At 45.5% G+C, this 14,767-nt stretch overlaps 1 protein-coding gene across 2 annotated transcripts in view; it reads right to left on the reverse strand.

Moving 5' to 3' along the window:
• The window catches only part of Galnt10 (polypeptide N-acetylgalactosaminyltransferase 10), a 232,841-nt gene that overhangs the window by 87,372 nt on the left and 130,702 nt on the right, over positions 1-14,767 (reverse strand). For both annotated transcript variants that reach the window (XM_076856405.1, XM_076856406.1), the window contains exon 4: positions 13,462-13,628. In XM_076856405.1, coding sequence (XP_076712520.1) covers positions 13,462-13,628 — 167 coding nt within the window. The remainder of the gene's footprint in view (positions 1-13,461; positions 13,629-14,767) is intronic.

Here is a 14,767-nt window from a genome sequence, read left to right on the forward strand (position 1 = left end):
ACTCTAGCTTTCAATCATCAGTGGAATGCCCTGATTTCTCCCGATTTAAAAATAGACTTTGTATGTGGGTAACTTGTAAAAGCTTGAACTTGAGGTTTCACGTATGTAGAACATGCTAAGAGAGAGAATCCGTAGGAGTGTGGAAGAAGAATTTTAAAATAAAGGTTGAAATGTGAATAGAGCCAGAGTGACTATTCTTGAGTTTGCTCAGTTACCCCATTTCTTAGAAATTTTTTTTTCCAATGGAAGGAATTTGGGGGTGAGGATACAAACGGGGTCTTCCAAAACCTGAGGGAGTCATGAGAAGTTCAGGGTGGAAGTGGACCCTGGGTGGACCATGAGAAAAGAGTGATTTAATTCAATGAGGAAATGCTTTCTTGAGAGCTGTCCTATTGATCATGACACAGCAGGGTAAACAGCACAGGTACACAGAGCTAGCCATCAGGCTTAGTGACACGGCCATCAGCTTTAGGGACGTGACCTTGAGATGTACCAGCAGCAAACCCAAGCAGATGAGTGTGCAGAGCTCAAAGAACCAAGACCTGGGGTGCTTTGATTGGAGTTGTTCTGTTCCCAAGGTGTGACAATGGTCAGGGGTGGGCTCAGATGAAGGACGTTTGAGGGCAAAAATGCTCACGGGAGAGTTTCACATGTTCCAAGAAAGGCTGGGAATCTGTGTGCAAGAGAGCAGGGCTTTTAAGCCAGGTGCCTAGAGTTTGGAGGAGATGTGATCTGCACCAGAGCAGACTGAACTGGATAACAGAAAAGGCAGGAAGCTTCCCACTGAGGATCAGGATGGGCCCCAAGCACATTCTCCCCGCCGCCGCCAAAAATTTATTGGACATTTCAGGAGGAATTTATTTCATGCCTGGTGAATTTAGAATCATGGGCTTGGTTGGGGCCTCAAACAGGTGATTATGGTAATTTAGAGAGAAAGTACCAAGCCATTTCTGTCACAAGGCCATTCCAGCTTGAAATAATAGTGCCTCCTCTTATTTATAGAGTGCTGAATACTTTCCAAAGTGCTTTCCCATCTATTATCTCATTTGATCCTTACAAATGAGGTCAGAGATATAGGTGGTGTCTCTGCTGTGGGGTTCTCAAAAAGAGATGCCCCCTCTCTGGGCTTTAATTCTCTATTGATGAAGGAAGGGACTGTTCTCTTCACTCTTCTCTCTCTCTCTCTCTCTCTCTCTCTCTCTATATATATATATATATATATATATATATATATATATATATAAATATTTTTTTAGTCAAATGTTGTTCTAGCTGCTTCCAGTGCTAACACCTAAGACAGACTTTCTCATCTCCAGATTCCGGGACCACCTGTATCTGCACCCCAGACTGCTGGTTATGAAGCAGAGGCCTGGACTCCATCTATACTGAGAACCTGGGAATCTGCCCGTGACACACACTTTTTTTTGGGGGGGGGCGGTATCAGGGATTGAACTCAGGGGCACTCAATCATTGAGACACATCCCCAACCCTATTTTGCATTTTATTTAGAGACAGGGACTCACAGAATTATTTAGTGCTTCACCATTGCTGAGGCTGGCTTTGAACTCACGATCCTCCTATCTCAGCCTCCAGAGCTGCTGGGATTATAGGTGTGCACCACTGTGCCAGGCCCCTGGGTGATTCTTACACACATCAGTTTAAGACCTCCTGCTCTAGTATTTTTCATAAATTAGCTCTGAGATATTGTTATATGAAATATACATAGTCCTGAGTCTGAAAAAATATAAAATTCTGCTGACTGGGAAGAAAACAGTCTAGTGTTGGTTGAGTCTATCTGATCATCCAGATAATAACAGCCTCTCAAGGATATAATTAGTGCCCTCAAAATTGGAATATGACTGTTTAATAATTTAAGTGAGATCATCAGGATTAATGAATAGTGGTTGAAATTAAATGTGGGACTGTAAATCCACACAGGCCTGTTGCAGTGGAACAATGATTTACAGCAAGGTGTTCAGGAAACCAGGGGTCTGGCTGAGGCTGAAGGCACCTTATCTCCTCCTACATGAGCCATGTGTTTTTGCACAAATGATGATGCAGGGTACAGGATCCCAGGGTATCACCATCCACATAGGCCACAAGGCACACACAGTGGCCTGCCATGCCTGTGACCCAGTGTTTTCTTTCTTTTCTTTTTTCTTTTTTTTGCAATGCTGGGGATCCAAACCAGACCCTTGCACATGCTCGGCAAGTGCTCTGCCACTCAACTACACCCCCTGCCCTAATCTCACCAAAATAATGTGGAGCATCTGTTAGGAATGCAGATGCTGGGACCCACTGAGTCAGAATTGCTGTGGGTGGGTCCTGGTAACCTTTCAAGCTCCTGCAAGGTCCTGGTGCTGGACAAGCTCCTCAGTTGATGACGATATGCAGAAGATCCACTGCTTGAATCCATCAGGAGGCAGAGACTGATGGGGACACATTCCAGGTTAGCACCTCTGAGGTCACTTGTTTTTGGCCACCAAATTGAACGTTCTCAGGGTTTTCTCTTTCTATGGAAACCTGCAGCCTCTTCTATATCCTTATTGTGCTTTTCAGCTCATTAAAGTAATTTCACTCTCTAGTTTCATCTAATCCCTGTAATGAGTCTTTGAGGTGGACAGGGTAGCTCCACGTTCCCGTTAGTAGTAATAAAAAGGAGCACCATTATTAACAGCAGCATCATTAACAATAATCATTCCCTGAATGCTGACCTGGTGCCAGGCCCTGTCACAACACATTATCTCACATAATCCTCACCCAGCACATGAAAGGAAGCCAGCAGCAATGGCTCTTGGGCTGGAAGAAAAGCAACTCTGACTAGTTTGCAAGAGAAGAGAAGGTAGAGCTTTTGGGATGGGGTGGACGAAGTCTGGCCTGAAGCACATCTGGATTCAGGCTGAACCCAGGTGGCATGATGAGAAGCAGGCGCGAGTGAGGATTCAGCAACCTGATTGTGCGCCTCACCTTGCCATGGGGCTGTGGGAGCAGACCTGGTTCTGTGTCCACTACAAAGAAAATGTACTTGGAGCCGCCTCTGCTCAGGAAGGAGGGCTGTTTACAGGTCTGAGTTGGAGCTGTCTTATGGCAGGGGGGACGTGTTGACTGGGAGAGGTCAGGCTGGTTCTCCTGGTTACAACAAAATCTTGTTACAACAGATCTGCTGGCTGTTGGTGGAGCTTCAGGAAGCAGCTGTTAGCCTGAGTTCTCCATGATCAGAGGCTGGAGTGTAGTTATTACTGAGAACATTCTAGACCACATTCTGTCAGCATCTAGGGGGAAAAAATATCTGCTCCTAAAAAGACTGGGCAGAAAGCAGAACTTTCTAACTCCACCTGTTTTCACCCTCATTGCAGATTATTAGCAATGACCAACAAATCCCATTCATTAGTGGGCCCAGGAGTGGAGAACCATTAATAGACAATGGGAAGTTATTAGTTATCTTGAAGTTCCTGGTTGCTTACAAATAATATGGGCATCTCAGGAGATCTGTATTTAAATAAAATTTTATTTGTTTGCAAACAATTAAGTTTAAAAAATCATTCTAAGAGGAATGAGCAGTTTGGACTTTTAGAAGGAACTTAGTGTTCACAAGGATCCCCAGAGGTTAGAAAAAGCAACACACATCTGTTAATACTTTATGGGAACCAACGTCACTAACTCTCCAAGAGGGAGGGATATTTTGGGGGCTTTTACACATGCCTATATCTCTGTTCTACATAATACTGCAAAAATTACATTTTCATAAGATTTGTCGATTTGAGGTAGTAAAGCATGAGAAAAATACAGAAAAGAGAAATGAAACTTTCAACACCCATGAATGCTAATCGATTTACAGAGCTGCAATTTTCTTCTTTAAAAAAAACTTTTGGAACGGGCGATGTGTAAATGTGTGGATTTGGCCTCCCTGATCTTCAGAAATGTCAAGCATTGCTTATTTTTGGCCATGAATACTTGCAGCATTTTAGGCCTCCAATGTTAACAGCTTTGAAGGGGCTTCTGGATTCAAGTCAAATCAAAATTGGCCCTGACGTCAGGTTTCTGGAGTCTGTTAAGGTGTGCTTGAATGTTTTAGGGGCTGGAAGTTCTGCAGGGCAAGTGGGGTAGATCCCTGAAGTCCCTCTGTTGGCAATTGGTTCACCTGGAAGCTTCTATGGGTTTGATGTTGGGCTGTAGGTTAGAGCGTATGCCTAGTTTTAAGCCAATGTACTTCAGTAATCTGTTAGAACAGATGCTATAGAGAATTCGGCTAATATTTGTAATTAATGAGACTAGGAAAACATCTATTAGATATATGGACATGGATCAAATATCATGATTGAATATTTCATATCTTTACCTAAGAGTTTTTGCTATTGTTGTTTTATTTAGGAGAGGGGAGGGAGTTTTCTTATACCCCGGTTTGAACTCTTTTAAATATGAATTTTCCCTTTAGGCAAGTATTAGCTATTTAATTTCTTCCTGTAAAATTAGAGGTAAGGTGTTGAAGTTGCTTGCAACAGTACGTCGCCACACAGGTGCTAGGAAGCATTACTATTATTGCTATTATCGCTTATTTCCCTCTGTGAGGCTGACAAAATCACAACCCCCGGCTCCCCACTTACTCACTTACTGAGCTAAAAATGAATGACACGGACTAGCACCTGGGGGGCTGGTGCTGGACCAAGGTAGATATTAAGGAACCTTTTACTTTCATTTCAGTCTTAAATCTCATCTTCTTTTAGACCCTGGGTAAATAACAATGCACGTCAGACCTTGGCTGGCAGAAAGGCCCAGGGGCTGTCTGAAGACAGACTGGATGCAAGGGGGCAGTTTCACCGCCCTCTCCCTGGGGACCTTATTCCGAGGACCTTCAATGCCATGCTATATTGGGTTTTGCTTCCCCTCATCATGCTTTGAAGGAAACACTAAAACATTGGGAAAGGTTAGACTTTAACCCTCAGAAGAAAATCAGGAGAATATCCACGATTTAGCAGTTTCCCCTGTGCCAAGTTTTTAAAATGTAGCAGGTTTAGCTGCTACATTAGGAGTGTCACCTTTCTGAAAATATATAACACAGCTATTTTCCACTACAGAAACGATTCTTTCCCAAACATCACAGCTTTTGATGCTTCAGATGCAATCCAAGCTACTTATTTGATTTTTTTGCTCACACAGTAAATCATTTATACAGTGCTCAATTCACAAAATCCAACCTTTTTAAAAGATGCACAAAATATCCCATAAATTTATCGACTCCAGCATCCTGTGTTCCTGCCAGCTATCCACCAAAAGGTTTATAGATTTCCTTCATTACTAACTAATTGATATTCTGTAAGAGCTTTAATCTTCTTAGCGGTTCTCTCCTTTGGAGTCCGAGGAAGAAGTGTTGCGGATGTCAAAATATTAAAGGAGAAGAGAATAGAGAAGGCCTGTTGATTTTCTTAATGGTAACATGCCCTAGAGATTGATACTTAGGATCAAGATTCTCAATATTACGCAACTAATAGCCGGGAAGACCAATCCCTCCTATTGAATGTGGTTATCACCCAGGAGGAGACTATTTTCAGGGAAGGGCATCGTTTTGACACCTACCAACAATCTCTCTGAGCCTCAGTTTTACCATCCGTAAGGTAGAACTTCTTCCCCTGCGTTCATGTGTGTGAACAGGGAACCCTGTTTCATGTCAAGGTGGCCTGGGGGTGAGGCTGGGCAGGCTGAAGCACATGGGTCACTGTAGCATGCATGTTGGCAGAAGGTCTGCCCTGCCTGGGCCCTGGCTTCTGGGGGCTAGGCCTGTCCCTTAGTCAGTTTAGGAGAAGGTGGTAGGAAGAGACCCGGGCTGGGTTCTCTGTACTGGCCTCTGCTACAACACTCCTGATACTCTGGCCTCATTTGTCCTCTGCCTCCATTTTGATTTTTGACTTGGGGAAGACGAGGTGTGGTAGTCATTTCACAATGCAAAGGGAAATGACTGCAGAAAGTTTAGTGAAGGAAACCAGATACAAAATTATGTCTGGTTGCGTGTCTATTATATAAGGGTACTAGGGTACTATGAAAAGGGACTGAATTCAGATTCACTCTGTGGAGTATTATCTAGCTATTAAAACCAAATGAGTACAAAAGTACTTTGGATTAGACAAAGAAGAATAAAGGGAAGGGAGGAGGAATGGGAATAGGAAAGAGACTAGAATAGGACATTACTTTCATATATGTATATATGATTACATGACCAATGTAATTCTATATCACATACAACCAGAAGAATGAGAAGTTATACTCCATATATATATGCTATACCAAACTACATTCTACTGCCATGTATAACTAACAACAACAACAACAACAAACCAAATGAGTTAGATATGTTTTCTATTATTGACCTAAAGGACTTCTGTGACACACACACAGGAGTTGTAGAATAATGTGTGAAGTAATGTGTAGAGTATGACCCTATTAAAATTGAGAGAGAGAGAGAGAGAGAGAGAGAGAGAGAGAGAGAGAGAAAGAGAGAGAGAGAGAAAGAGAGAGAGAGAGAGAGAGAGAGAGAGAGAGAGAGAGAAAGAGAGAGAGAGAGAGAGGGAGGGAGGGAGGGAGGGAGGGAGGGGAAGATTAGGAATGAATGAATGTTCTAGAATCAGAATTCATGGTTTTAAATCAAAGCTCTGCCTCTTAGAGCCAAGTACCCATCAGCAACCTAACTTCTCTGTGTCTCAGTTTTATCATCAGTAAAAATTTGACAGTAAAAATAAAAGAGATCATTGGGACCAGTGGTTTCCACCCTGGCTATGACAACCTTCCCATGAGCTGTGATGATGAATGAGCAGATGCTCTAAGCTCATAATAGAAGTTCAATAAATGTGAGCTCCTATCATTACAGGGTGTTACAGATTAGCAATTGTGCAGGATGGTCTGGAAGGTGTAGACTGCCATCATTAGTTACCTCAGTTGGGATGATACTGTAGGGGAACTAGGAAGGTATGACTAGGAAAACAAAAATGAAAAAAACAACAGGAAATGAAACAAACTTTGCAAGTTACAGAGAGGAGCATAAGAAAAGATGCTTTGTATCATATGTCAGTAGGAAATTCAAATTATAATAATTAGATACTACTATATATCTATTAGAACAGCAATAATCCCAGATACTGACACTGCCAAATGCTGGATGAGGATGTGGAGCAACTGGAACTTTCGTTCATTGCTGGTGGGGATGCAAAATGGTACAGGCACTTTGGAAGACAGTTTGGTGGTTTCTTATAAAAGAAAACATACTAACATCACAGCTTTTGATGCTTCAAATGCAATCCAAGCTACTGTTACCTTTTAATCTGCAGTTACACTCTTGGGCATTTACCTCAGGGAACTGAAAACTTATGTTTACCCAAAAACCTGTACACAAATATTTATAGTAGCTTTGTTAATAATTGCCTCAAATTGGGAGCAATCAAGGTATTCTTCAGTAGGTGAATGGATAAATGTGAGACATCTAGACCATGGAATATTAGTGCTAAAATGAAATGAGCTTTCAAGCCAGGCAAGACACAGATGCAACTTAAGTGTCCATTACCAGTGAAAGAAGCCAATCTGAAAAGCATACATACTGCGCAAATCTTAATACAATCTGGAAAAACAGTAAAACTACAGAGATAGTAAAAAATCCAGGGGTTGCCAGGGATTAGGGGAGGGAAGGCTGAATAGGTGGATCACGAAGGGTTTTTAGGGGAGGGCAACTGTTTTATATATTATCATGGTCAATACATGCCATTATACATTTGTCTATACCCATAGAATGCATAACACCAAGAGTGAACCCTAATAAAACTATGAACTTTAGGGGTTAATGATGTGTTGATGTAGGTTCATCAATTGTAACATATGTTCCACTCTGGTATGGGGTCCTTGATGAGGGCAGTCTATGTTTTTTTTTTTGGGGGGGGGATGTTGAGGGGTATATGATAGCTTTTTGTACTTTCAGCTCAGCTTTGCTATAAACCTAAACTGCCTTAAAAATAAATTCCTTTAAAAAATGGGGTGGTGGCATCTAACTATTTAAATATCATAGTAATGGCTCCAGGTGGTGAGGTCATGGGTGGCTTTGTCCGTACTTCCTCTCAGCCTGAATTTGTGTTGTCTCTCTGCTTGGAATATTCTCCCCGTCCCTTTCCCAGGAGTGATATGTATGTCTCCCTCCAGATTCAGCTTAGCCACCTCTCCTCTGGGAAGTCTCCCCCATCACCTCTGCTCCACAGTACCTGGACCCCACCAGGCAGCAGGCATTCCATGGTCTTATAATTGTCCCTTACCTTGTCTCTCTCCCCAGCTGGAGGGAAGCCTTTGAGGGAAGCCTATCTTATGGTTTTATTTTATTTTATTTTATTGTTATTATTATTAGTAGAAGTACCAGGGATTGAGCCCAGGGGCACTCTACCACTGAGCCATATCCCCAGCCTTTTAAACTTTTTTTTTTTTTTTTTTTTTAGAGACTGGGTTTCGCTAAGTTGCTTCGGGCCTTGCTAAGTTGCTGAGGCTGTCTTTGATCTTGCAATCCTCTTGCCTCAGCCTCTCAAGCTGCTGGGATTACATGCACACCATGCCTGGCTAGGAGCCTATTTTATACCTCTGTATCCCCAGGACCCAGCACAGCATCTGACAAGAGAGTCATTTCATGAGTATTGTTGAACATATAAATATGAATTTTTTTTTTGATAAATCAAGACAAATCTGAGCAGTACAAAACTTGAAAAAGGTGAAAGATCCCAACTAATAAAATGGAAGTGGGGGATGGCATTCCAATAGTCGTGCTGGAAGCAAACTAAGGCTGTGGGAGAGGTGGCGAGAAATGAGGCCTAGATGCTTTCTGGGCATTGTCCAGGGCGGGATTGTGAAATGTCAAGCAGGACAGGATACAATGGGCTTCCGCAGTGTGCTCCCATGACCTGTGTGGTGTGAAAGTGCAGTCATGGCAAAGAGCCATGACAGGGAAGGGGACCCTGGACCCCGGTTCCTCAGGGATTGTCCCTACCATGAGAGTTGACAGGCTGGCAATGCTCACTCCAGCACCAATCACTCCTATGACCTCTCAGCAGCCCCGCAGACACCCCCTCGAGAACTTCCTGTGGGGAACCTTCCCTGTGTACCTTTCTGTTTGTCTGTCTGTGTGTGGACGGGGACAGAGCCATAGAAAGTGCCATCAAAGAGATCCGTACCACAGCTTCCCACCTCCGAACCTCATCAACCCAGACAGTCTGCACTCACCCAGAAAAAACCCTTTCCATGACCACATAGCCCATCTTTCTGGAAAACCAGTCCTGTTCAGCAGGGTTGGGAGGGGGGGAAGCAGAAGAATAAAAGGAACAATCAAAAAAATCTCTCTTGCTTTTCCTAATAGAAATTGGCCACCCGGGCAAGGTAAGCTGGCCTTTGCCCTTCCTGTGTCTCCCACCAGTGCAAAATCACCTGAAAGTCCTCCTATTCCCAAGCAGAGCTTATACATTCGATGAGCTTTTGGAGACCCCTGGAAAACTCTGGAGAGTGCTATTTGCAAGCCTGGCCAGGGTGACCCTGGTGCCAGAGCTTGCCTCCACTCTGGTCTCTGATGCTGCCTGTGCAAAGCTCTGGATCTTATTTCAAGAATTCATCTGTTCCAATTTTGTCTTCTGCCTAGGTCTCGACCCTCGGCTGAATTATAATTACTTGCCCTGGGGATGCTGGGGGAGACTCATTTAGGAGGAAAATGCCTTCCACTGGGCAGCACCAATCTAGCTTGTAGTTAGCATCTATGAATTTCAACTCAGCGCGGCCTTTGCTAACGGGGCCCAGAGAAATCCGTCTTTCATGATGGCCCATATTTGCTGTACTTTAGACAGGCCTCTCCATAATTCTGAAATCGTTTCTCCCAAATCTCATTTTTAAAACAATCACTGCTGAGTAAGTTTTCTTCCAGAGCCGCCTTGAGAATTCCATCTTGGAACAAGAATAATGATTACTTTTCTGAAAAATGCAGGTCGCAAAATCTGAGCGCTGACGTGCAGGACCGAGGGGTGCGAGGTAGAGGGTTCTCTGCTGAATCCAGGCCTGATTTCTGGAAGAGGGCAGTGGTCAGGGGCCTTGGTTCTCTTCTCATCTATGAAATGGGCCCGTGCTTGTTCTCCTCTCTAGGAGAGGAGGTATGTGAATGGCACCACATTGAATTCATATTTTTGTGCTCTGGAGAAACAGAGGCATGGGGAGAATGTCATTTTTAGGACATGCAGTTTTTTTTTTTTTTTTCTGGGGCAAGTTTGATACAGTCTTTTTGGGGGAGGGCTGTGTTGTTATCTTTACAACCAAACAGGCTGTCAATGAATCTGGGATGTTAGAGGTGCAAACCATTAGAATCCTGGACTGGCTGCGGCCAATAATGAGCTCGTTTTAGCCAGAAGTCAGCTCTTCAATCCAATGGGAAAGTAGTTTATTGAGAAGTGTCCTTGGGAACAGGAGGGAGCAATGCCCTTCTACAGATGGGTCACCTAACCTCTGAGACAAGGAGGGCCAGGGCTGCACTAGGAGCCCAGGGACAAGTTCTTGTCTTCCATCTGCAACCAGCTAGCTGTGTGCTCTTATTTCCGTCTGTCTACTGTTCCAGGCCTCAGGTTTCCCATCTGAAAAATGGGCAGGTTGAGTTCCAATATGTGGCTTTACACATATTTAAGCAGTAGAGCTCCTCCCAGGGAACACTTTTTTCAAATAGCAAATAAGACCAGGCTAGGAGAGGCACCTGGACACACCTGTGCCTGTGAGGTTTGCCACCCAACCATAGTGCTCCCTGAGACACCTGGGATCTCTGCTGCTCTAATGCCACCCACGTGGAGGGTATTGAAACTCTTTTCTAACTGATTAAGGAGTAGTGCTTGTTTCTAATCTGGAAGATGCCCTGGGGTGCTCAATGGGGTGTTGCTCAGTGCTGGGGTCCATCAGGGTAGCCAGTGCTTCAGAAAAACAGCGGAAGCAGAGGGGGCCTGAAGCTTGAAGACGTGGGTGGCACCAGTCACCATAGGAACGGCCACGCTGCAGACGCCTGTCACTGGGGATGGTTTTCTGTGTTGGCTGCAGCTGCCATCTTCCTTTTCTTCCCTCGTTTATTTAGTCATCTACTTCTAGACCACCGACAGTCTGGAGGGACCTCTGTAAGAGGTCCCCGAGAGCCGCGAGAGCTGCGTCATCATACAGGAGAACCGCCTCCCGAGATGGGCGGGGCCTCACCCAGGATTGTCCAAGGGGCCAGCGTCAAAGTGGCGGAGCAGAGGTGCCCAGGCAGAGGCGCAGCGCATGTGGATCCAGGGCGGGATGGAGCTTAGCCTGCTCCGGGAGGAGGCAGCCACCCGCAGCGGAGGCTCAGCAGGGCCCCGAGGACGGGGCTGTTCACACTGTAGAAAATCAATGCATCGCTTGATCCCTGTCCACTGCCGGGCACTGAGTGCCTGGCCTGTGGGTGGGGGCGCAGACTGGGAGAAGGAAGAGGCTGGGAGAGGAGACTGCAGAAAGGAAAGCAGGAGAGAGGGAGCGCCGGGAAGCCGCAGAGCACGGCCGTGGGCGACCATGGGCACTCAGCGTGTGTGATTCTAGACACGTGGCGAAACCCCAGGCTCCCCACCTGAGACTGGGGTCCCAAAGCCTCCCCTGGGTGGTTGTCAAGAACAAGTCAGATACGGTAGAGGCCTAGCACACCCAAATGGTCCCCTAAATGGTGGCTACTATTAGGGTGAAGAGACAGGGGCATGATTTAGTGGAACGTGGAAGGTGAGCGACAGCCCATAACTTTAGTGCTTCACAATTTGCAAAACACATTCACCCTCAGGAAGGGGAGACTGTGCCTTATCTCCATGTTTGTGCACTCTTCTCTGGCTCTCCTGCAAACCAGCCACAAATCATCCCAGCAATAGGATCGTAGCAAGCTGAATGTTTACTCTTAATGTTTACTCTGTGCCAGGCACTTTATATCTCTAACTCATGTAGCAGCCACAGTCTCTAAAGAGTAGTCGGAGTAGTCGGTACTACTGCAGTTCACCTTACAGACTAGGAAACAGGAGCACAGAGAGGTTAAGTGCCTGGGTTAAGGCTGCAGAGCTAGTAGGTGGGAGGAGCAGGATCTGAGACATAACTATTGCCAGGCCCTCTGCTAAAAACTGAGGTGAGGAAGGCACACTCCCATCCAGGGGCTCACTGACAGCACTAGGTGGACACAGTGGATGGTCTAGTTGGGGAGACACATGACAAACCAATGATCTACACAGGTAAGGATTTTAATTTTACTGTGATGGAGTTAAAAGTCAGGAGTGCCATGAGAAAGAGTGTGTGTCAAGAGCCAGGGCAGACTTTACAGCCTGGTAAGTACCGGGCTGTGTGTGTGTGACAACAGAGACCCTGGGCTAGGCGTGAAATCAAGAGTTGTATTAAAATGGGGCTCGGGCAGGTGAGCTGCCCCTGAAACTGTCACTGTGGTCATGCTCAACCTCCCCTGTGTGGCTTATTAGTGCCTCTGTGAGGCATGAGCAGAGGAAGGAGAGTCTCTAGGCTCCACCGCAGCTGTCAAGGCCTTGGTGCAAAGACCAAGCTGGAGCTTGTCAGCTGGAGGGCGGTTTTTTAGGATCTCATCTTTGGTACCACATGTGTCCCCCAAATCCCAAACTGAAAGATATTCCACAGGGAGGGTCACAACCAAGAGGCTCTGCAAGTGTTTAAGTCATGTGCTTGGGGCCAGACTGACATGGCTCCATCGCCAAGTTACCTTCTAAGATCCATGTGACCACGTTTAAATCACTTATCCTCCCTGGGTCTATTTTCCGTAAAGTGGCAGAGCAAGGGCTACAGGGGACTTGACTTAACATCTCTGTCCTACTTCTCCCTCCCCTACCTCTACTACAGAGACCAAAACACAAAACACTTATGTTCTCAGTCACCCATGCAGATGGAGGCAACCAGATGTCAGGGTTCTGGCCAAAAGTCTTTGGGGAGACTTTCCTGAATAAGAAGACAAAACGTGTATCCTTTGTCCTTTCTCCTTCTCCTGCCTGAAAGGCAGAGCTTTCAGAGGTTCAGCAGCCCATTTTGTGACCATGAGAATGAGGAAGCAAGAAGAGAGAAAAGGCTTGGTTCTTTTAGAACAGGCTCAAACAGCCAGTTGAAGGGTCCTGAATCTCTTAGTATGAGAAAGATAGGAAAGTGAATGGATCTTTCACTCGTTGTTTGAGCTATTGTTAATCAAAGTTCTATTCTTTGCAGTTTTGTGAATTTCTAAACTGATATTAAGAGGATAAAGATAGGATCCATTTGATAGGTCATTATGAGGACTAAATGAGATAATTTGTGTATGGTGCAAAGTCCCTGGCATGGCGTGTAGTAAACATTCAGAAGTAGTCGCCCATATGCTAGAGAAGGGAAACCGTGCCAGCCCTTTTGTGAGTCGCTGGGGGGAGTGTGGGAAGCCGAGGCAAGTCTTACCTCGGTCACTGAAGTCATCAACCAGCACGATCTCTGCCACCAGCTCCGGGGGTGAGCGGTTCAGCACGCTGTGGACGGTGCGGAGGAGGGAGGACCAGCCCTCGTTGTGGAAGGGGATGATGATGCTGGTGTTGGGGAGCCTCTCCAGGTAGCGTTTGCTGTTGCAGCTGGAAGGAGACACAGGAGAGGCAAAGGACTGGGTCAGCTCTCATCTTGCCAAGAGAACTCAGGCCTGGGCTTTGGCTTCTGCAAACCCCGCTGCCTCTCCAGCTGTCAGGGAATGAGTACCAGCTGGAAAGACTGCGGCCACTGTGGAACCCTCTTCAGCTTAGATCCAAAGTCCTGCCACCACTCCCGGCCCACACAGCATAGGGATGTGGATCACAGACCCCCTGGCTTTGTGTGTGTCTTGATTCCCTGTGGAGGTGAGTCCTCAGTAATGCCCTGGCCCCTTTCCCTACCTCGGATGTTGTGATTTATAACAACAAGTATGCACGTTTTGGTTTGTGTTCCTGGTTACTGGCACAGAACTTCTAAAACCCTTGCAATGTCCTGAGCAATAGAGGTGATAGGAGAATCTTCCTCCAATTTTTGTTTTTTGACCCCGGTTCCTGACGCAGAGTTCCTAACTCCCTTGGAATTTCCTGGGTCATGGGGGCAGCTTTTGATCTAATGAGGCAACTCTTAATGGGCTCCAGGAGGGGGCTAGTCACTAGAATAATCACACTGTTGTTGGAAGCAGTGACTAAATTGTGATTCTTGAGCTGTCCTGCAAACAGAGGCAATGCCTCTCCTTGGAACTTTCAGTGTGAAGGTGATGATTAAAGATAGCCCAGTTGCTATAGTGACACCCTGTTCAATAGGAGGTTCTGTGCCAGCCAAGTTCTTGACCTTGAGGTTCAAGCACCAGCTGCCCAGGGATGGAAAGTTATGATAGTCATTATTGGGCTGCTCATACCTATGACCTTGGTCCCGCCTGTTTTGAAGAAACTTTCTCACAATAACCCTTTAATGATAAAATCTATATAATAAATGTGCTGAGCTTGTTCTGGATCACTATCTCCTACTAGGGTTTAGTGATCCAACAGGCCCCAGCTTTTCCTCTCATTGTGTGTCATTTGTCATTTCTAATCCCCCATTGCCCCTCATCCAGTTTCCTGAATTAACCGCCGTGCAGGTCATGGCACACCATGATTGGACGCTTAGAACTTTGGGCCCCACCTCCCCATTCTCAATGAAGGGAAGAGGAGCAGGCAACTGAGTTAATAATCTATTAAGCCGGGTTATGAAGTCCCCATAAAATTCT

The sequence above is a fragment of the Callospermophilus lateralis genome, chromosome 5 (assembly GCF_048772815.1).
Source record: "Callospermophilus lateralis isolate mCalLat2 chromosome 5, mCalLat2.hap1, whole genome shotgun sequence".
Lineage (NCBI taxonomy): Eukaryota > Metazoa > Chordata > Mammalia > Rodentia > Sciuridae > Callospermophilus > Callospermophilus lateralis.